The following is a 23,414-nucleotide window of genomic DNA, read 5'->3' as shown; positions in this document are numbered from 1 at the left end:
TACTTCAATCCAATTCCAAGTAATATAAGGAAGCTGCTTCTTGCTTCGACTTTAACACTCATTTCTCCTAAAACATCTATTTCTGTAATTGATTGTCTTCTCTATTTCATTACAACTTATTTTGTTACCAGGCAATATTTTTGGCACTAATACTGCAAACTGACCTTTGGACTATTTTTGAGCTCTCTGTTTAGCCTTCTTGATATGTACATTTGTCTATTTTGAGCCTACCCTGCTGTCAAAATTACTATATCTTTATAATATCTATAAAATATTAGGACCTATCCCTCCTCTATGCAACCTCCAAATAATACTTCTTTCAAAATGTTCTTATTCATGTCAAATTAGTTTTATAATAGGTTTGGCTTCCCAGAAAATTTCTGTTGATATTTTTGCCTGGTACTCTGATCTTTTAAATGGTGTACTAAATATAATTTAACCTTTTCTCAACAACTTCAGAGTTCTCACAATGAAAAATCAGTGATTGCCTATTTCAATAGAACTGTGCTCATGGGATCAGTTGAGATTCATGGGGCTGTTTGATCTTCTATTGCATAAGTCCTATTCTTTGTATAATTTTTCTCTTTTATTGCTTGCTATTAATTTTCACTGCTGGATACCATCCATATGCTTATTTTGTATGAGGCCTACTTAACCCAGCCCCTTTTCCCCTAATTTCCTGCTTTTGATTTGTTGTGGCCAGAAAAAACAGATGACCATCTTGTTTAAAATGTTTGTAAAGCTATGGATAAATAAGCTTTGAACCAGGGCCTCTCTTAGAAGGTTGTTTGTTTTGTTATGTTCTGTTTTTAGACTTTAGGGCATGAACTGCTGAAACAGCTATTTTGGGTATTTAGAAGGTAAACCCCCTTTCTTTTGAAGGGAGATCATGAGCTGTATTTTTAGGTAAATATGTAATGATATTTTTAACCAAGAACTAAAGTTTAGATCATTAATATTTTGGCTATCTCGTGATTGTAGTTAACTTGAAAAATAAAGCTTAATCTCCAGATTAAGTTATTTCTGTCCTCTGTAAGTTCTGTTAGGATGGCTCCATCTTTCTTACAGAAACAGTAAGAATGCTGTTTCTCTGAAGTTGATTTCTTTCCTTTTTTTAAACATTGGTTGGTAACTGAAATGTTTTTTTTTTCCTTTTTCAATAACTACAGAACACCTGAGAAAGAAATCTGGAAAAGCTGTGTGTTTGTTGTTTTCAGTTTGAAGGGAAAGTTGCCCATGATAGGTAGGGACGAGCAGATGTAGGAGGACACAGCTTGGTGGCTGTTTGAGCTTGAGACCTGTCAGGACCTCAGAGTTTTGTTTCTGTTGCCTGATTCATGAAGCAAGTGGAGTCATTTTTTTACTCTTTACATAATCATAAAATAATGCCTTACAACTGTGCTTTGTGTTTCAGGTTATGGTTTTGTCGACTTTGACAGTCCTGCAGCAGCTCAGAAAGCTGTGTCTGCCCTAAAGGCCAGTGGGGTTCAAGCTCAAATGGCAAAGGTAAGTTGAGGGCCAGTAGTGGCTTCTTTTGTCCCTGAGGCTGACACATGCTTTTCCTGTCACAGTTCCATTCTTCCTCCCTCCCACCTAGCCGCCATCGCTTCTAGACAGTGCCTTGTAGTTCCAGGCCCTGAATAGTAGTGAGTGTGCCAGAGACAGCTCCTCATAATTTTATATGTGAAAAGCAGTTTTATAAATGTATACAGTTTTACATAGCATATTATATAACCCCATAATTTAAATGAGAAATTGCCCCAGACTTTCTCCCGTACTCAGGTATTTATGGATTGAAAGTGTATACTGTTTAAAAAAAAATTAATATATCAGTGTTCAAGGAATTAAAATTTTCTAAAATTCATTTTAGAATCACCTAAGAAGGTATTGTATATTGAATGTCATTCTGAAAGAATAGCAGTCTACTTTAGCGCATACTTTGCTATATACATATGCTTATACAACTTTATATAACTTTACTGGTAGTTTTAATACATTGTAAGGCACAGGTACAATTTCTTCTATAAAAAAGTCAGATAATTTTAGACATTGGTTTATTATTTGGATATAAATCCACTCTTAGTAGTCATATAGTAGCTGTATTCATAGCTCATTTTCTATCAACGTAGTATTCTAGATGAGGAGTACTGTTGAATTGATATTTATGCCCATTTTTATTGTCCAAATGTAAACTGGGGTTATATCGTACCCATTATCTGTAGTGTGCTTATGATATTCATATAATTATGTAGCGTTTTCCTGACTTCTCGCCCTGGTATTGTTGTGGAAAATATTTTCATGCATAAAACTCAGAAGTTTGACACTGTGTATTCTCTTCAAAAGACAAACAGTTTTATATTAGCTTTTTTCTTTATGTGCAAAGGAAAGTAATTTTGTGCTGTCCTTTGCTACATCTGAATCCTTGAGGAATATTCACATCTTCATAAGGAAAGATGATTTAGGGAATTTACAAGACTCTGATAAAGTGAATCTTTTGTCTTAAGGCCTTAGGTGGTAACTAAGGACACACATACAGCTAGCGGGAAAGAGATTTTCCCTGAGAAGAAGAATTAACGTAAATAAAGATTTCAGGAATTATGAAAGGGATCGCCTTTTAAAGTTGTCCTTGACTTTTAATATTTTTACAGCTTTGGATTGAGCTGGAATTATTTTAGATCTTTTTGAACTCCAGGGTAAAAAAATTAAACAGAAACTGTAAATATTAAGCACCATGATTTTCAGATTATTTGTCCACAGTATTGAGCAGTTCCCTATGACATTGTTGAAAGACAGTGATTGAGGTTTAAATATGTTTATGAATATACTAAATATATTCAGATACATTAATACATCTTTGAAAGAGTTATTGCAATACTCTGTGTTGCATGATAATGTACAAAGTGTTTGATCTGCCTCTGTAAACAGGGGATATTATCGCACAGTTCAAAAATCTGTAGGGTCCAGATTTTTTTCCTCTGTCCATTTGAACTCACTCTGCAGAGCAACTGCTTCTTCCTCTGGTGGATCAGGGCAGTCCCCATGACTTTCTGATGACTCTTATTATTTAAAGAGTCTCCGCAGTTGCTTTTTTCATTTCAGGTCTTTCTGGTTTTGTTTTTGTGCAATGCCTCTTGATTTTTCATATCCAGACTTCATGGGACTTAATTACCTTTCAATACATTTTCAGCCATTTCTATTTACCCCAGCCTCAATCCAATATTTTAAATGAAATGTTGCATGGCGAGTCTCACATTACATCCTGAATCCAGTTTGCAAAATGTGGGAATCATGGTGAGATTTTGAAAACTCCGCTGAGAGTCAGCAAAAGGGATGTGTATACTGGATGTTTCTGATACTGAGAAAAACCACCGCCTATAAAGTAGTTATCTCCTAACTACCTTATTATTTGGGAAGCAGTGTTTTAAAGGTTTATATCCTAACATCATTTAGTATGTGTGTACACAAAGGAATATGTAACATGTATTTTCATTTTTGGAAACTGTAGAGGAATAGGAAATAGAAAAAGAATAGGCTACATTTCAGGACATTGGGGATTGTGACATAATGAGAAATGGAATTCTAGTTAGCAGTTTGAAGTGAATATATTATTTTCATGCGTGATGCCTATAACTTAAATGTCCAATCCTACTTATTTTGTATGCCATGTAATGTTAAATCTTTTACCTTTTCCCTAGCTCAGGTCTACTCTAAGCAGTAAGCCTATAGTGGGGATAGTAGCATGGTTAATTTCTTCTGTATTCTAAACTTGTAGTTTCAAACCCCCTCAGGGTTGGAGCAATGGTAAAGGATGGGAAAGATTTTTTGACCTTGTTGGGGTACACAATACCATCCCATACCCCTCTGGGTTCTTCTGTGGCTAGACAAATAATCAAAACATCAAACAGGATAGCAAAGGAAAAATCAATTTAATGACATATGTATGGAGAATTACAAGGTTGTAAATTCCAGAAGAGTGGAGCAGACCAGGGATATTTATCTAGTGTGTAGGGACCTGGGACATCAAGGAGAGAGGAGGCAGATTTCACATAACACAGAGGAATTTTCCTCATCCTTAGTCTGAAAGTAAAAAATGAGATTCTTAGATAGAAGGAAAATGTTCACTGATTCAACCTTCAACTGGCTGAGACCCCCCAAACAACATTCTTGTAGGTCATAAAAGGGGGGAGCAGTGATTGCTTCTTCCATTAGGAAAAGGGCAAAAGTTTAGGAAGTGATTTCTTTTTTGATTAGGTGTAGGACTTAGGCAAAACAGAAATTTCTCCTAAACTTCAGGGCCTTCTCTACTCAAAAACAATCTGTCTTCTTTAATGGTGTAATAGACCTGAACTGGGGCCTCAATTGCCCTCTAGTTCCTATACATAGGCGACAGGAGGTCTATTCTGGGCACATTGAGAAAAACCTGTCTGACTCTTTAAGGGAGACAGACCCCACAACCTTGCAATGGTATAATCTGGTGTTGATTTCTCTGGTCAAGGGGGAAAAAAAAAAGCTAACACTTTCCCCCTAATGCTTTGGGAGATTTCCAGAGATCCCTTAACTTCCTCCCCCTTTTTCTCCCCTGGATCCTTGAAGGTAGGGAATATGTGTCTTCAAGGCTGACAGTCTCAGGGTCTGTCTTTAACCCCTTTCTGCTGGGACTTCTTGCCCTTCAAGGTATCCTCCTTGGAAGGCTGCACCAGTAGCCAGCATTGCCCTCATCTACATTTGTCAGCTCTGTGGGAAAGTAGTTTTGGGTCCCTTCAGCCAGCCCTTTGCCTTTTAAACTTCTCAGGTTTAAGTGGAACATGGTCCATTGTATCCACCTTACTTCATGGACACAGGTCAAGCCTTGTAAGTGGTCTGTGCACCTGCCCCCTTAGCTTAACTGGTGGTGACAGGGAGCGGCACAGATGGTGAGCCCATTGTTCTCACCATGTAAATGTTCACTGTCTTAGACAGGAGGTGGGTGGTCAGCTAAGCTTCCCAAGCCAGCTCTTAGGCAGACTCTTTAGGTGGTCTGGTTTCTCTGGAATGTGGGAGTGCTGTATACCCATTGTCTCAAGGCCTCTGCAGAAATGTAGATGCCTTCTTTAGAGCACTTACCTAGACATCTTTTCAAGGCCAGTAGTACTCTTTGTGAGGCATTTAGTCAAAACTGGACTGTGTATAGCTTGGCTCTTGTGTGTTGTGTCAGCAGTGCGCCTTGAATGCCGCTTCCCCTTGGGTTGATCATGAGCACTGTGTTCTGAGACCTCCTCAGGAGCCTTAGTCAATTGACAGAGGAAAAATGATCCCTTCCTCTGAAAAGAAGGAAACATCTACAGGTTCAGAGATTCTGGTCACAGGCCAAAAGACTGTACTTTATGAATTTCTTCAGGTTTCTGTAAAATGACTGACCCTATTTTGTTTTTATTATATCAAAGTTATGAAAGGTATTTTACATGCTAGAGGGTTCATTATCATGTACCATAGAACCAAGGATAATGCCAATGGATATCATAGTATCTGGAGATGGCTGAGCATGTTTATGTTGTTTGGAAAAAGGAGCCCCTGGTACACACCTATTGTGGATAAAGGCAGCCTTTTTCTTTTTTTTTTAGGTGTAAAAATATTATTTTTTTTGCGGGGGGGGGGCAAAGTGTCTTTATATATGTATTTTACATCATTGTCCATTTTTAAACAAAGTTTGTTCCCCCTCCCTCAGGTTTGGTCCCCATAGAATTTCCTTCACCCGTGCACCATCACCATAGGCCCCTATCCTCCTCCCCTATAAGATGTCTCTGGCTTACATACAGGCAGTTTTTAAAAGAACTTTAGATCTGTTTCTTAAGGTTAGGCAGTAGGGGATCTACCATCGCCCTGAATTAGTCACCATACTCTAAGGTTATGAATATTCACATTGTCATGTATGAAAGGCTTGCTTTCTTATGTAATCAGAAAAAAAATAGGGGGCTTTCAACTAGGGGAGTGGGGGTGATGGAAATGAATTGCAATATTGCAAATGGAGAGCTGTAGGCAGCAGTGATTATTTCTTATTCCTGCTTTAATTTTCAGTGCCTTATTTGGTACCTGGCATATGGTAGATATTAAGTGTTTGCTGATGATCGAAGAAGCCAACTTAGTGAGAGAAAAACCTTTCAGCTTGGGCAGATACTGAGAATTAAGAATGAGACATGTAAAAAATTTGTTGAGTTCCCTCCATCGAGTACCCTAATGAAACTTACCAAGAGGATTTCCAAAAAGCCCAAGGCTATTCCTATTTATATTACACTTGGTATTTGTCTCAAATGCTTGCATTTTCAAAATAAAAGGTTCAGAATCTGTAAAAGAAGAGAAAAACTCAAATCGGTATCAGTGCAACCTGTTAATTCAGTGGTTTCAGTGAGCTTTCAGCAGTACCTCCTTCAGCCTGCTGGGGGGTCAGTGGATCACTGGAAGTTATTTGGCTGGTAGTAAGAGTGCCCTCCTCCCTCTCCTCAGTAAAGAGGCAGTCAAAGGAGCAGAAATTTACTCCCCCCTCCTCGCAGAGGTCCACCATCCTTCAAACCATTTGCATTCACATGCCCATAAGCAGCTATCTGCTGGTTGGTGAACCTATTCAGTACAAGAGAAAACAGATGTCTGGTCTTCCTGCCAAGTCTCTTTCTTGCATTTTAGGAACCAGTCCACATGCACAGGGAGGTTTTTGTTAATTTCTTTCAGATGATGACTGAGTGCTTTCCACCATGCGGGATCTGGGACCCCAGCTTTTCTACTCAAGTCAACATTGGCTGTGAGAGGGATAAATGGCTGCTAATGTGGGATCTAGTTTTCTACTTGTTAGAGAAGCCATTGAACCCTTTCCATGCCTAGGGATATAGTGAGGCCCACTGGCCCCATTTTTATGTTTGGCCACCCATAATTTACAGAATAATTATTTTTTCAGACATAGCATTGAATGCAATAAAACAGAGTTATGGTTGTTGCTGATTTTAAAGAAATTAAATTACCTTCATTCAGGAACTACTCACTGAGTGTATGGTAATTAGAATTCATGGACACATTGGGGATTAGATATTTTTGTGGCCAGTGCTGCCAGCTTGGAGTTTCCTCTTGTTTGTTTGTTTTTAATTATAACTTTGTAGGCAATGTTTGCAGGTTAAGCCCACCATTTGGAAAGAAAGATAACATTAGCACTAAAGGTCATTCCAAACGAAGAAACCTAATTGATGAAGTTATTACTATTGAAAACAAACACATTAAAATCATAAGAAATACTTACCTGTATTGAATCTTCTCATTTTTCAGAGAATGGATTAGGAGCTCAATTTCTTTCTGGATTTTAATGTTAGCTTTTTATTATTGGTTAACTTTCAAATTGAATCAAGACGTTAAGGAACATTTTTATTAATATTTTAATAGAAGCATCTAAAACAGATTTAGAAGTTATTTAGTACCTACATTGTCAACCCTTTAAAAATACTTCACCTATGACCAATTCTCCCATGAATATTCTTAAATATGTGCTTTATTTTTATAATTGTACCTTTAAAAGCCCACAATTTTGTTTCTTGTGAAACATTTTAGTGCCGTATCTTTGTCCAGAGTATTTTAATATATTTCAATTAGGGAGTTCCCAGCTTTATTATGAATCTAAGCATAATTCATAAATCTTTGAATAAGATAGGCTGGATCAGGTCACTGCCCCCACTTCCTTACCCCTCCAAAATTCCCCATTTTATAGAGGGTGACTTTTCATTGCAGCATATGCGTGCTGGTGGCTCTTCTTGCTCCTGTTCTCCCCTCACCCACCAGAAGACATGAAATCACACATAACCATGACTTGTATCTATTAGGTCAGAAATATTGTTTCTATATTAAAACAAACGGTTTGGGAGTAGCTTGCAAAAATTTACATGAATTTTAAAAGATAAAGCACAGAGACATTTTGCCATTCTAGTAAGGCTGTATTCACCTACAGACAGGAAGGTCATTCTCCTGGCTGTTCGCATTGCTTAAGTGGGAAAGTTGAAGCAGCGATGACTGAGAATAAAAATCAAACTCTTCGCTAACTTTTCACACTGTGGGTTCAGCCTTATGACTTCTGTTTATTTCTCAAGTTCCAGTTCAGTGCCTCGCCCTCTGAAAGTCTTCCCTAAGCTTCCTAAAACAAGCTTCTCTGTCTCCTTACATTGTAGTTTGTGCACATCTCTATTTTAGCATTTCATTCATGTTTCCTGCATCCCCTGCTTAAGTGTAAGCTGCTGCAAGGACTGGAGTTGTAGGTATTTTGTACTGACAGCCTGGGGTTGAAGGAGGTGTCTTCTGACTGTATTAGCCTCCAGGGCTTCTTGGGGTCCCACCTTCAGGGAGAAAGGAGCACTGTGGGTTGGATGATTAAGGACCAGATTTCCACAGGCACAGATACAATTTTTTCTGCTCCAAGAACATTTCAGAGACTTGGGAGGTTAGAGTCAACAAAAGATGGCTAATTGAGGATCTGTAAGTAATTGAACAGAGTTGGTGGAAACAGAAGAATTTTTGAAACCTTAATACTTAAAGCCATTTCACTTTCCTCTGTATTTAAAAGCATTTTATCTGTCGTTGTCCTACATTTATTAAAAAAATTTTCCAATTTATATATATTAAAGACACACCTTAAGTAATTGTTAATAGGAGGTTTTGCTCAGCGTAAGATAAGCAGTGGCAACAAAGTAATTTCCTCATTTCAGGTAAAAGCATAGATAGTTGCCATTTTGTTTAGTACTTGTGGAGGGCTAATGAAGAGAAGTATTCATTTTGCCATTGAATATTTGAAATTTTTAAAAGTTTTCTTAGAGCCACCCACACTGAGCGCCTGTGTTCTGAACCTTTGGGACTATACTGGTCACATACTGCTTCCTCTTGTTGCTCAAAATTTCCCAGACTTTGATAACTTTAATTTTGGGGTATTTGCCCCTTCCCAAGGATATCAGATTGTTGGTTTAAATCTTTCAAAGTAAGTGTAGCATAAAAGATCAGTGTTCACTTTTACTTGCAGATTACATAAAAGGAAAAGTTTCTTTTCTGATGTAGCTAATGCTAGGGTAATTTGAAAGTAGAGACTGTACAGATTCAAACATGCCTATGTTTCACATCTATTTTAAAGGATTGTGCATTTGGGGAATCAAAATACAGTGAGTGGACTATTCTGGTGCCTAATGTTAAAACATCCATTTAAATGGCATTATTGAGAGTGCTTATTGAAAAAAATAAGTTTGCACAGTTGAGTATGTAAAGATATAATTCATTAATCAGATCAAAGGAAAGCCTGACTAACAAATATCCTAATCTTACAATTTGCAAGGTGAATTTTAATTTGGTAAAAATATATTCCAGTTGTCATGTTAGCTTTTTTCCTTAGCATTTTAACACCATACGCTTCGTGAAATAGCAGCTAATGGTGCTCAGAAAATTCAGTTTCTATCTTTGGTTTCAGCTGATTTTACCTCAGCAAAGAAAAAAGTGGGAAATGAGCTAGTCATTGCTTTTGGGAACTTTCAGATGCTTATGAATCACCTGAAAAGTCTCATTAAAAAGCAGCTTCTGGTTCTGGGATAGAGCCTGAGATTCTGTATTTCTAATAAGCTTGCAGGTAATTCCATCACTACAGGCCACTGGATCATTCTGAGTAAAAAACAAAACGAAACACAACCAAACCTTCCCCTGTCTACTCCTGAGTTTAGTTTTTCCCAGATTCTAAAATTCATTCTGCCCCATGTTTTTAGTTGTGGTTCATTTAGGAACTCTCCTTTTCCTATCGATGTTCATGACTCAAACAGTAGTAAGGACTCTGCTGTAGAGCAGAGGAAGGGCATTTGAGCAAAGCCCTTACTGGATTTTAGATGACCTGATCCAGAAATTGTCATATGCCTCTGGATTGAATTATTAGCAGGAATAGCCTCCTGTGTAACAGTGTGCTTGAAATGGACTCCTAAAAATAGTAGCAGAGGAGAGGTTGGTTATTTTGGGAATGCTGCTAATAGCTGAGAGTTGTGGTTCCATGAGGGCATCCTCCCCAAGTCAGCAGCGCCTGCCAGCAGTTCCACTTCCAAATCTGCTAAACGTGGCTCTGTGGGAATCATGTCCCTGCTGCACAAATTGTCCAAGGTGACACTTGGATATTCTGTAGTCCCTATGATTTCGTTTTTAAAGGACCTGAGCAGGAGAATGGCTAAAAGTTGGTGTGTTAAATATTTCATCTTCTATTAGAAATTAATTGATGATTCTGTTATGTTTTAGCAACAGGAACAAGATCCTACCAACCTATATATTTCTAATTTGCCACTGTCCATGGATGAGCAAGAGCTTGAAAATATGCTCAAACCATTTGGACAAGTTATTTCTACAAGGATACTACGTGATTCCAGTGGTACAAGTCGTGGTGTTGGCTTTGCTAGGTAAGTATGGTGCACTATCTTAATATTACATCAAAAACAATAGTGCTGCTAAGTTTCCTGGAAAATAAAAATAGAGCAATAAGAAAAAATTTGAGCCAGTGTTAGGCAGCCAGTTACACCAAATGTTGGTTTGCATTTTCACAGATGATTTGGAAGTTCATTAGGATTCTTAAACCTAAAATATTTATCCGAACAGTAAACCTTTTGTGACTCAGAACATGAAACTAGCACATGAACAGTAATTTGAAAGTACAACCTTCATATTCTGACTGATAAGATCAGGGTGCCTATAACATAACAGTTGCAGCCTCCTAAATGTTGTCAGTAAATTGGTGTGTTCTCTCAGGTAAACATTTGATTCATCATCAAGCAAGCCAGTGATTTAGATTTTTCAGTGAAGTAATTCAGAAAGTAAATCATTGATAGGTATGGCACTAATTTAATCAATTGTGAATCCAGTTCTAACATTTTATCATCTTACTAAAGATTCTTTAAGAAGTAAAATGTTGTAGGTGTCCACTCATTCCATTTTATTTTTAATCCCTTCCTCCCCAGAAAGGATAGTTCAGTATAGTGCTTCATTTGGTTTCTAAAGGAAAAATCCTAACTAGAAGGGAGTCTTGATTTTTGACACAGTTCTGTTTCAAAAGCCCATGTCCGAAACCTGATCTTACTTAGGAACTCATTAATACTTTGACGTTACATAATGTCTACATGTTTTCAGTTATTGACTTTCATTTTGGAGGAAAGGTTTACAGTTATATATTGTCATGTTTGATGACAAGCACTATATGTACCACAGCCTTTAAGATCAACAAAGCTAATCTATTTTACGTGTGAGAAAATTGAGACAGACATTTTCATTGTCATGGGCTGCCAGATAATGAAGAAACATCAAGTAATTTGTAAAAGCCATTTCTCTTTCTGTTAGGCCAGAAAATTTTTTAACGCTAAAATTTTCTACAGGTCCAAACTTACCAAAACTACTTGATTTCCAGTGTATATTGTTCATGGTTAAAAGAATCCAGGAGAAACAATGAAGGACTTAGTGCCATTTAAAAATAAATAAATAAATAATAAATTGTACTGTACTACAAACAGGCAGTGCTAAAATATCAGTAATTATAAAATATGAAAACTGTAAAAAAAAAAATAAATAAAAATTGTCACCTGTGTGGGTGTTTTTCTGAAAACAGATCACGTTGTTTCACTTGTACCTTAAAGATGGAACTCAATTCAATTCCGTTACTTTTTAAAACTGTTACTAACCACTAAAACTAAAGTGAAACTCTGAGTAGTCCAGTTATGTCATGTATTTTGAGATTATTCAATGTTTCTTAAGTGTTTTTAGCCTCCTACAGATGTGACGTAAGTTATAAAGCTAGCCTCTACTCCTTACTTACTCCTCTAAAGCCAAAATGAAAAAGAAGTTCATAATTGACTTTTCTAACTTAATTTTAAACTTGAAATTAATATTAACAAATGACACTCTGATCAACAGTAGTTGTTATCGTGCCTTTGTAAAAGGAAAGACCATCTTTAAAATGACCAATATTCTAGCAAGTAGTAAATGTACAAGTTGTTTTAACCATCAATTTTTTAAATTCAATATCATGACTAAAAAATCTGTTGTTAATTTTCTAACATGTAGGAAAAAGATACACATTTGATATGCTTGATATTGAATTCTGTACGTAATTTGTTTCATTTATGATTCAGGCTGTAGTCTGTGGTTATCAGTTGTCATTTCACAATTAGAAGTACACAAGTAACAGTAAAAGATAGGATAAGCTCATTTTGTTAGGTTGTATTTATATCAAATAAACTAATAAGAATGTATTGACATGCACAGAACAAAACTGAAATTGCTAAATACATGTTCTGTTTTTATATGTAAATAGGATGGAATCAACAGAAAAGTGTGAATCTGTTATTGGTCATTTTAATGGAAAATTTATTAAGACGCCACCTGGAGTTTCAGGTATGTTGTTTGTCTAAACTCTTATCAGTAGTCTTTTATATGTGTATAATTTTAGCGCCTAATGACTGTCAGAAACAAACCCTCTCATTTTGTTCTTTAAACGTATTCCTTTGGATCTAGAAACAAGACCTAAAACCTCACCTCTCCCCAAATGTGGGGTTTCAATATGAAGGAAGCAGGCCCAGAAGCTCACTGACCCACAGTAGCCTGTCCTCTGATGCAGACATTATCCTTTGAGGACTGTGGTGCTTTGCACCCCAGCTCCTACCTTTGTCCTGAACAACTTCAACACGTGTTACTCCCCTCCCCTTACCATCCTATGGCCTTTCTGTCCATTCCCTGGTGGCATCTTCCTTCCAGTGCTCTGCTTTAGGCTACTCTGACCAAGAACATGGTAGCTCAGGAGCTTTTTATCCCAAGATAATGCTCACACCAGCTCTGACTAACCCTGTACTGAAATACAAAGGGGTCCTTCCATTTTTACTCTTCATTGGCCTTTCATTGCCTCCTTCACATCACTACCAGGTCTGGTCACCATTTTGAGCACTAAAACCACTTGATTAGCAACCCTGATCACACCTGTCCAACTTCACTGCTCCCATCATACCCGGGTAGGGAGAGGCTTTCCCAGCCTCAGCATCAACCATCAGCCTTCCCTAAGAGATTTCAAAATTCACCAGCCTCCACTGTCCCTATCCTAGCCTCTACCCCCAACTCTGAGCAGATTTTACTTCCTTATTGATGAATAAAATTGAGGTCACCAGGTGGAAATGCCTATGAAGGAAGGATCTATTTCAGGCATCCCCCCTTTGCTTGCAGATGACTTTCTTCTGTGAGTCTTCACATCATCTTTCCTCTATGCTTATCTGTCTCAGGTGTGTCTAATTTGCCCTTTATATGGACACCAGTCAAATCAACTTTCTGCTTCCTCCTGACAGAGACCTACACCATTCTTGCCACCCTCTTCCACTAAAGTTTCAAGGACAAGGGGTTCAAAGCTGTGGCCTTGCTCTGCCAGTTTCCCCTCCCTCGGTTATAATTTCAGTCTGTTGCTTTTTATTTCCAATTAATAACAGGTCTTACGGCAAGACATAAAAGGAGAGAAAAATGTACAAATAAACAATATGAGGATTAAAATGTGAGCATGACTACTATGAGCATCTTTAAAATCATAGAATACAATGAACAAAACTAAGATACTTTATGTCCATAATTTTAAATTATAAAAAAATCTAGGAAAAGCTACTTGTCTTGGAGATGGTTCGGATTTCTGTGATCTTGAACTAGCTGAGCATTGTGCTCCTCTCTAGGCCCTCCTGTAAACCTTTCAAAAGTAGGGTCTTCACTTCCTCACCTCTTGTTCACATGTCAACTTTCCATCTTCCAACTTGTCTCCTGTTGTGCAATGGAAATTGCTCTTGATAAACTTAATTAATCTGTGGGGCTACTACCACAACCTGGGAGGCTTAAGTAGAAGCATATTGGCTCAGTTCTGGAGACTGGAAGTCCAAGGTCAAGGTATCAGTAGGGTTGGCACCTAGGGAGGCCTATGAAGGAAGGATATATTTCAGGCAGATGACTTTCTTCTATGCTTATCTGTCTCAGGTGTGTCCAGTTTGCCCTTTATATGGACACCAGTCATTGGATTCAGACCCATCCTAGATCGTTAATCTCCTTTCAAAGTCCTACCTCTAAATAAGGTCACATTCTGAGATACTGCGAGGTAAAGCTCCATCTTGGGGGGAGGGGGTGAGCAGTGGAGGGGACACAATTCAAGTCACATACATCCTGTTTATCAACTGAGGAGGGTCTCCATCTTTGTCATGCTGTGTCTACAGGGAAGAAACAAGACCACAGAAGAGAATTAATACAAGATGAGAGGGAAATAGAAGCAGCTGATTCCTCATATGTCCTTTGATTTCTTTCACCTATCTATTTCCCTCTCATCTTGTGTTAATTCCTTCTCTTCTGCGGTCTTGTTTCTTCCCTGTACTCTAATTATTTGTGTTTCCCTGAACTCTATCCTTGGCTCCCAATTCTGATAGATTGTTATTCACCCTCAAAATTTCAGCTACCACTTCTGTTCAGATGACTGTCCAACATTCATCTCTTATCCTGGCTTTTCTCCTGAACCTCAGGCTCTCTGGGTTGAGCCACACTCAGGCTGCCTGACCTCAGTTACCGGCCATTCTTACTTTTTTAAGACTAAATTAGTCCCCCTCTCCCTCTCGTCCTCCTCCTCTTCTTGTTGTCCTTATCCCCGTTATTGTTACCAATACCCACTCAGGCACCAAGCCAGGAACCAGGACTGAATCATTCTGGGCATCCCCTCCCCTTCCATCCATCATCTCTCACACACAGTCATTCTAGTCCTTGTATTTCTTCCTGATTATTTCTAAAATCTCCCTGCTCCCTTTCATCCCTCCTACCACTGCCTGGTTTAACCCCTTATCTATCGCCTACACCCTCACAATCACCTACTAATTGCCTACCCTATCTCTAGTCCTTCCTCTCTCAGAAATCCTCCCTGACTGCAGCCAAGAGGTTCTGATAAAACACTAGCCATGGAGTCACTTCCCCCCACAGAAAATATCCAGGCACCCTAGAGAGACAGGGAGGGGCTTTTGCGTACATCTCCAGTCCTGTCTCCCTCGTGATCCTCTCCACTACTGAACTTCAATTCCTAACACACCATGTCACCACATTTTTTTTTCTCTCACATGATTTCTTCATTCCCTTTATTCTGGCTGCCCCTCCTTATCCTGCAAGGACTCTGGGATCAGCCGCACTGCCACAGACCTGTTCCAGTCCCCATTGGGTTACCTCCTGTTTGCTTAGCACCCTGAGGACACCCTCCTATATCACATGTTAGTCCACTACACTGGAAGCTCCTCAGAGGCAGAAACTATTTTCTCATCTTTCTGTTGTTATGCCGAACACAGTACTTGAACCCATACTAAGCAGCACAAATGTTTGTTGGTTTTGTATAAATTTTACTACACTACACCAAAACAGTGGTACCTGTTGTAAGCTAGCGTGCTTAGTAGCTGGCCACAAACCAAAAAACGTTTGAACTTTTCTTCCATTTGCTAGGCTGTGCTTGTATTACCGGTGTCCAGGACTTATTTCACTATAGCCCCAGGTCTCCATTTTTACCCACATAGCTGATTAGGGATTTGCTTTAATTTTCTCTATTTTGTTGAGTCTCACTTCATAGAAAACCTGTTTGTAAATATATGTGATATTAGAATGCGTTTTATTGTATAATACTAAAACCTGGTTTAGTATTTAGTTTGTATAATACTAAAACCATGGTTTACATGGCTAAATGTGAGCTCTAATTGCCTACAAGAAAGGCTTTGGAACATAAAATGGACGACCTGGATGTACGCTATTCCAGGGAACTCAATCTTAAGAACTTCTGTTTGTTTTGTGTTCCCATCACCAGTTGAGTTGAAAGGAAGAAGGGATGTTTTCATCCTACGACCTAGTAAAAACAAGGGAGAAATTTTCTTACATGGGAGTCTTTTGTAAAACCTTGTGCCATCGGTCTGAGTTTAGTGTCTCTGCACAGTGGACTTCACGTCTCTAGGTAGTCAGGACTCTGAAGTATTATTCTCCTTGAAAGGCTGCTTACTCACCCAGCTTTACTTTCTCAATTAATTCTTGCGTGCAACAAGAAAGTTTGAGAAGGAAAAAAAAATATATCACATTTGTTTTGACAATGTATCAGTCTGAAATGAGGTCTACCAGTTCCCTGAATGAAAGATAGAAGTTGGACAACTTTCTTTTCTCCAAATGACTTCAACGAGGTTGTGTCATTTAACTGATGTCTTTGAAGTGGGTTTGAAGACTCTTGGTCACACCCATTCAAGGGCAAAAAAGGCCTTGGTTTTCAAACCACTTGTAAATGATTATAGGATTCTTTGCACCTTTGCAGCTAGTTAAATAGCTGTTCTACTTGTAATCAGAGCTTAATTTTACACCACTTTCTAATGCTGAATGATCTTTCTTGTGTGTTAGTCTTGGTTCCCAAGTACAAGTTCTTTGGCAGCAGGGGCCTGTGTTTTAATTTTAATTTGTGCTAGACACAGAAAGCCTGTGTGTGGCCCTGTATCATCAGAGGTTACTGAGTGGTGTCCAAGAGCATTTTCATGTAGAACTCATCACAATAATCATGGCTATTTTGAGGACCTTTCTGGATACCTATTTGCAGATAAATGAAGTTGAATTGTCTCTAGGCAGGAGTTGGACGCACACCCTTCCAATGAACTCAGCTTTTCCTCAAAACTAACAAAAACAACAAAAAAGTCCCCAGTGGACTTGAGAACCCACAACACAATTTGAAACAGTTTTCAAATTCCTGGCCTTTTCCCCAGCCTTTTTGTACATGTAATACTAGAAATATCTTTGACTACCAGTCTTTCTCCCCTCAAATTACAGGAATAGCTATTCCAGAACATGGTTTCTCTGTGGAGGGTATATGATTATATTCAGTAGAACCAAATGAAAAACAATACTGTCAGGCAAAGGTAAATCGAATGAGCCTGCTTTAATATTTAAATAATGTGTGCTCATTGCTCAGCTGACATAGCATTTCATAAATACACTCAGGGGATGGTTTATTTAATGATGCAACTTGTTCAACTGGCATAAGCTGAATTATCCAAGATGGTTTCTGTCAGAGTACTCAGACCCTTGTACGAATGGCAGTTTGCCTATGGACATTGGCGCTAAGCACAAAAATAAAACCCATCTGAGACAGTCCCCCAAAAAATATTTTGTGAAAATGAGTAAAACTGAACAGTGACTCAAATGTGATACTTTTAAGTGACTGGAAGGCTAACAAGCAGGAAGGCGTCAGCTCTGGACATGAGTTGTCACATCTCATCTGCCAACAAGTTTTTTCATACCAGGGTGATGTGGTTGGGTCCCCCATGCCTGACATACTCCACCCGGGTCTAGGGCAGGGAACACAGCATGGTCCCTCTGTAGAGTTCTGTAGAACTCCAACATATCACATCACAATTTCAATGCAATCTATTTTCTGAAATTGCCTTTTCTAAAAGACTTGCGCTTCTACATCTGATTTTACTTTTTTTTCTAGCAAATTTACTTATGTACATATAGTTTATGTTGAAAAACTTCCTCCTATGACCTTTCCTTACACTTTTCAACCAATCTCTCATTTTTTCCCTGAAAACTTGAAGCATTCTCTTGTCCTTGGATGTGCCTTAGTTTTGAGTGTGAACTGATTTGCAGTAAAGTCAGATTTGCTTGAGAGGTCCCCAGCCAGGGTAAAAGAACCAATGACTTCTTTGTGAAACTAGGTAAATTTTTATAGAGGTTTACAATAACTGCTTCATATTTATTTGATTGTGATGGTTTACATCACAGTGTGTCTTAGAAACAAAAGATGGGAAGTTTTAGTTATGTAGAATTGAGTCCAAATTAGGATACATGCCCAAGGCAAAAATACTGTCACATGGCCATAGTCCGGGGAATTGTCTAGAAAATGCTTCTCTGGTACTTTCCTGGAAGAGTGCGCGGTGTCTGAAAAGACGAACATCACATGTGATCTGGGACTCGCCCTGTGCCTGTTCATTTGCCTTGGTGGGAAGCCTGCACACTCTGTGACAAAGGCCATATGTGTCCTTGCTGGTGCAGGAGGCAGTGTGAACCCCCATTTCTCTTCCTGGACCTCTCCATGACAATAATAGAGTTTGAATAAGTCCCTGTGTGCACAGGGGAGAGAATTGGGTGGGAAAGTCCAGTCGTGGGGTTTGCAAGCGCTGATGGCTGCTCGGGGCCATGTTGGCATCAGTGTGCCTCGGTGCCCAAAACTCTGTGTCAAGAAGTAAGTACAGTGAGCTGTCTTGTGAACCTGGCTCTAGTCGAAGGCCTCCACCTGTTGTACATATCCTTTTACATCTCCTAACTGTAAGTTAGGCATGTGCGTAGCAGGACTTGAAAACAGTGCTGACGCGCATTTCATAATCCTTTTATAAGTGATTATTTGGACATTGTCCTGTGCCAGGAGGCAGAAAAGGCAATGTTTAGAGGGAAAATTATGATTCTAGTAAAAAGGTTGGAGATCTTTCAGAGGTTTTTTTTTATTGCCCATTTTGTTCCCTGAGTGTTTATCTTAAGCATTATTACTCTGTAAAAACAGAAGGTTTTGGCAGCTCTGGAACAAAAGAAATGCTTGAAGATGTGTGATACCCCTGGTACCTTTAGGACAGTATGATCGTACCTTTGGGATGATTGTGTTTGTTTCCCTCTCCCAGTACACATGGCCTGCAGGCACCTGCCCTTGAGATGCGCTCTCCAGGGACTCCACTCTCGGGAGCAGTAGCTGCCATGAATGTAGAGATGCTGCTGTAGACCTGGGGGTCAGTGGGGTGAGATCTGAATCTAAAACTCATTCTTCACCAAGGAGGGAAGTCTAGTTTTTAAAAAGTGCCGGTGTTTTAGCCAAAGATGCTTTGAATGTCTGGCCTATGATGGGGCTGCCTTCAGGCAGTTGCTGATACCGTAGATCACACCCAGCCCCCCGCAAGCCCCTCGAATCAGCTTTAAACCTTTTTGCTCTCAAGTTCTGCCAGTAAGGAACAGTATACAGTGGAGTAAGATTTTATTAAAGCCTAAGGATCTCAAGTGGATGATGTGTTACTATGGAAGTTTTCTAAAAGGCATTTATTTGCTGGTAGCTTTATCCTTAACGACAAGTTGAACATTTCTTCATTCTCTGTGAAGCCAAGGCAGCAGCCCTAGCCAGCTCATTAAATCTCGAAGAATCAATTCTCACGAAAACCAGCCAGTCCCTTAAAGTGTTTAGAAGGTTTGAACCAAAAGTTTTTAAGAATTCAAAGGCAAGGAGCTTCAAATTTTGAGCTCCTCCTGTCCTTGTAGTGTAACAACAGCTAATATTCTAAGGACTGGGGTGGGGGGTGGGCAATATTCCTTTGCAGTAAGTATTGTTGCCATCCTCCTTTCACACATTATGAAACTAGAGGCATTGAATAACTCATGCAGTCACAGGCTAGTAACAAACGGCAAAGCCAAATTTCCAATCCAGGGAGACTAATAGAGAGCCAGTGTTCGAACCTCCATACAGTCTAACCAGCAATCTAGCAGTGGGCGCTGGGATTAAAGAGCTAAGGCGCATACACAGATGTTCATAGAGCCGTAGTTATGGTGACAGAAACTACACATGATCCTTTTTCAGTCAGAACGTTATGTAACCATTACTTCTTGAAACTAATTGGCAAGGTAGGGAAATACCCGCAATATAAAAAGCAGAAGAAAAGGATGTACTGTTGCAAATACGGCAAATAAATATAGACTTAGAAAACTAGTAAATTAGAATATTAACATTTCTGATGGGATAATGGGAAAGAACTGAAGTTTTGTTTTCAATCTAATGTTAAATCATCATTTCACAGATAGGTAAAGCCAAGCGGAATGTGAAAACACCACATAAGGGTCAGCAGGGGGAGGCATGCGTGGAGAGAAGCTTGGGGTTGAGCTGCAGAATTTGATTAGAAACAAGAGGGGGCTAAAACAGAAAACAGTGTTGCTCACACCAAAAAAACCTATTGTGTCTGTAAATTGAACTCTGTAAAAGAAGATTCCCCAGGTAGAGCCCCAGTTACATGTTGTTAGTCGAGGAATTTTGTAAGTAGCTAACCTTATTAGAAAGAAAAGCTAATTACTGTTGCTGACTGAGCTAGTTTTCCAGACCTGAGAAAAAGCTTCTGTCTATACCTTTTACAGAATATTGGCTTGGATAAAATACTGTGTAACTGGAAAAATGGGAGTTGGGAAGTAACAGTTTCTCAAGCTATAATGGCTATCAGTAGCTGACGGGAAAAGCAGGGAGAAGACTGCTTAGAACACAGTGAGGAAAATCTCCACTCTGCACATGCTGCAGAGAACTCCTGGTCCTCTGAACCACTGGTCTAGAAGAGCCTGGAGGACTTCCAAGAGGCCAAATCGTGATGCACAGCGCTTAGTCAGAGCGGGATTCTGGGAGTGATTTTCAGTGTGGATATCAAGGACAGACTATATCACTAGAGTTTGAGTTTCAGAAGACGGGTAAGGAAACTCCTTGGTGGAGATGTGCAGTGAGTCATTCTAGACATCACCCACACCCTTGTCTCAAGAGGGAACCAAGGGCCACAAAGTGAGGCATTTGTAAAAGATCAGCCCTCTCTTTAGAGCCCTACTGAGGAGACACTGGAGAATCCAATAATGCAGTTACCTTAGATGGCCCTTAAGAGCTGCCTAAAAATATCAAATCACTGTTTGCCTTTCTGGTGATGCTTGCTGAAGGTTATTCTACAGTAGTCAGACTTTGAAGCTACATGTTTCTGTTGGTGCTGATAAAAGACAAAATGACTTTTCTGTCTTGTATAATCAGAGAATTTCTACCAAGAGATCACATGAGACATCTCAAGAGCACCCTTTCCAAACCCAAAAGATAGTGCTAAATGAAGGGAAAATTCAGCCTATATATTCTGCACATTAAAAAAAAAAAAAAAAAAACAAGGGTAACTTTATGGAATTTTTATCACTGAGACAGGAATATAGCTTGAATCACAAATGATTTATTAGAGCTCTTTGCAATTACTGTAAAAAGAGTTGCTAATCCAGAAAAGTGACCCTTTGCGAGTTAAGGGTTAACTGTTACATTCTGATTTTTTTCAAGTTATCATGCCCAAATGGCCCTGTAGATCATAGGCATATTAATCATATTCATGGCACTTACTCCTGAAGACTTTTTGATCTAGGAAGGCACAGAAGGTCTGCTCTGTGGACAGACGGACACCCCACGGGGCTCCCACTCTTTCACCTGCAACCTTGTCTGTGGCTCCAAAGCGCACACTAACCTCTTGGTTTGGAATAAGCCATAGGACCTGCCAGTGAGATGAGGACCTCTCATTTCATAACATAGTCACACACATTTAAAATTAAGTGAGCCGTGACACATTTCTAAGTGTTTCATTTGATTTTCAGTTCTCAAATCTTCTAACCCTTCCCCAGCTTCATGTTAGCATCCATGGATGTGTTAAATCCTGAATCGCTTTTCTGGAACACATGGTATAATACTTTCACTAAATAAAATACCAAGAACTTACAGGGCTAAGCTGTGTGTCATAATGCCACAGTTACATGGAGATAAAGCTGTTCCTGTGTCAGGAGTATTGTACTACCAGGAGCAGTTTTATGTAAAGCAAGTATCTTTAAAAACAATGCTCTGTACCATAAAGATCTAAATAAATTTTCATAAAATCAGGGACACTCTGGTCTCCATTAGACTACAAGCCCAATGAAGACAAAGCCCCATCTTATCTATCGCTGTATCCCTAACTCTCAATAGTATACCTTGTACATAGTAGGTTCTCGATAAAAAGTTCAGCTGCTAAGTACATCCAAGAGTTTTAATAGTGGAAAGAAATGGTTAGAATTTTAGAGCTTCCCAGTGGAACAGTGGATCATGCCAGTTTCCCTCAAAGTAGGAGCCAACAACTATCTTTAAAATGTATCGTTTCTACTGATAAAATTCTTTAAAATAAAAAATTTGTTTTCCTATTATATAAGACACCTGCCATTATACAAACTGTTTTAACTACTTATCTTTTTGCTTTTAGAGGGGAAAAAATATCTTAATGACAGCACAATATGTGTAGTAATGTAGTAAATAGAATTCCTTTTTGAAAGATTCACCTACATCCTGTTTCATTAGTTTCATTTGAAATGATATATTTGCAAACATGTCACCACTCACTTGATAGTTAACTCATCATTATATATTTTAACAGGCTTTTTTTGTTGCCTGAGATTGCTTTTTCTTTGACAGAGCATAGTGTAGATGAATGAAAGCATATTTGAAGCTGTTTACTACAGATGGGGACACTGGGTGTTTAAGCAATTGTTGTGCTTTAGCACATCCCAGGGATTGTTTTCTAACTTCCATTCACACCTGTCTGCTGAGGCCGTCAATAGTGAACTTCCAGAATGAATCCAATCTGGTCACCTTCTTTCTCTGGAAGAAATGATGCTAATAGAGGAAAATGCATTACTCATTGTGCTAAGTAAACCTTTTTTTTTTTTTTTAGGTTAAATTTCAGTCTATTAGCTAGCCTTCATAATATCTCTAGCTTAAAAAAAAAAATTTGTCAGTATCAGCTCCAAGGGGATTCTCTTGCCCTAAAAGGCTATGGGGAGAAAAAATCTTTAAACCTCAGCTTGTCTTAAGAGAAAAAATTCAATGCCGTAAGACCTTTCTAGATCTGGGTTCTTGCTTCTCTTTGAGGTCTCTTTCCATTTGTCCTAGAAATCAAGAAGAAGCACCCCCAGCAGACACTTTGCTCCCACCCTAAGGAAGGCCTGTCCTTTATCCCCTCCTCCTACTTGAACGTTGTATTCTTTTAGCCCTTGTTTCCACCTGTCTCTACATGGCTCAATTGTAGAATTAAATACATCATCAGTGATTAAAAGCCCTCTTGCTTCATCCATTTACTTTCTGCTATTGTGTAGAAATTTCCAAAAGCCAGGGTTTTTTTTTTTTTTTGAAAAGACAAAGAGTGGAGTTCATCTGCACTCTAGCATTTGGCCCCAGTCCATCTTCCTTCAAAACCAGATTGCCTTAAGTGGAAGTTTCTTGTTCAAGAAAGCCTGGGTGGGGTGGGCTGGAGTCACAAGGTAAACAAAGGACCCTTTTGTGAATGGCAGGCCAAGACACTGGTATTCTCACCAGACATTGTAATATTTTTTCTCTTACTTCCTCATACCTACTACAGTTGCCACTTAGAAGTGAGCTCACTTTCCTCTGGAGGGTTCACACCCAAGAGAAGAGAATGGGGTGCCAAACAACAGCCTAGATAGCTCCCAAAGAAGGAGTTACAGTTGGGTTTTGTGTTGTGTTTGTTTTTTGGCAGAGAAGTGTTGAGAGGCATTATTGCTTCCACCCTGTCATTAGTGGGTGGGTAATAGTGATATAAAATAAGAGA

The 23,414-nt window shown here is 38.9% G+C and overlaps 1 protein-coding gene across 12 annotated transcripts in view; it reads left to right on the top strand.

Moving 5' to 3' along the window:
- Nucleotides 1–23,414, top strand: part of RBMS1 (RNA binding motif single stranded interacting protein 1) — a 211,357-nt gene that overhangs the window by 174,262 nt on the left and 13,681 nt on the right. For all 12 annotated transcript variants that reach the window (XM_054699778.1, XM_054699777.1, XM_054699781.1 and 9 more), the window contains exons 4-6: nucleotides 1,415–1,506; nucleotides 10,261–10,418; nucleotides 12,320–12,399. In XM_054699778.1, the coding sequence (XP_054555753.1) occupies nucleotides 1,415–1,506; nucleotides 10,261–10,418; nucleotides 12,320–12,399 (330 nt within the window). The remainder of the gene's footprint in view (nucleotides 1–1,414; nucleotides 1,507–10,260; nucleotides 10,419–12,319; nucleotides 12,400–23,414) is intronic.

The sequence above is a fragment of the Talpa occidentalis genome, unplaced genomic scaffold (genome assembly GCF_014898055.3).
Source record: "Talpa occidentalis isolate TD23 unplaced genomic scaffold, MPIMG_talOcc4v2.1 talOcc4.3, whole genome shotgun sequence".
Lineage (NCBI taxonomy): Eukaryota > Metazoa > Chordata > Mammalia > Eulipotyphla > Talpidae > Talpa > Talpa occidentalis.
This window is presented reverse-complemented; position numbering and strand designations above follow the sequence as displayed.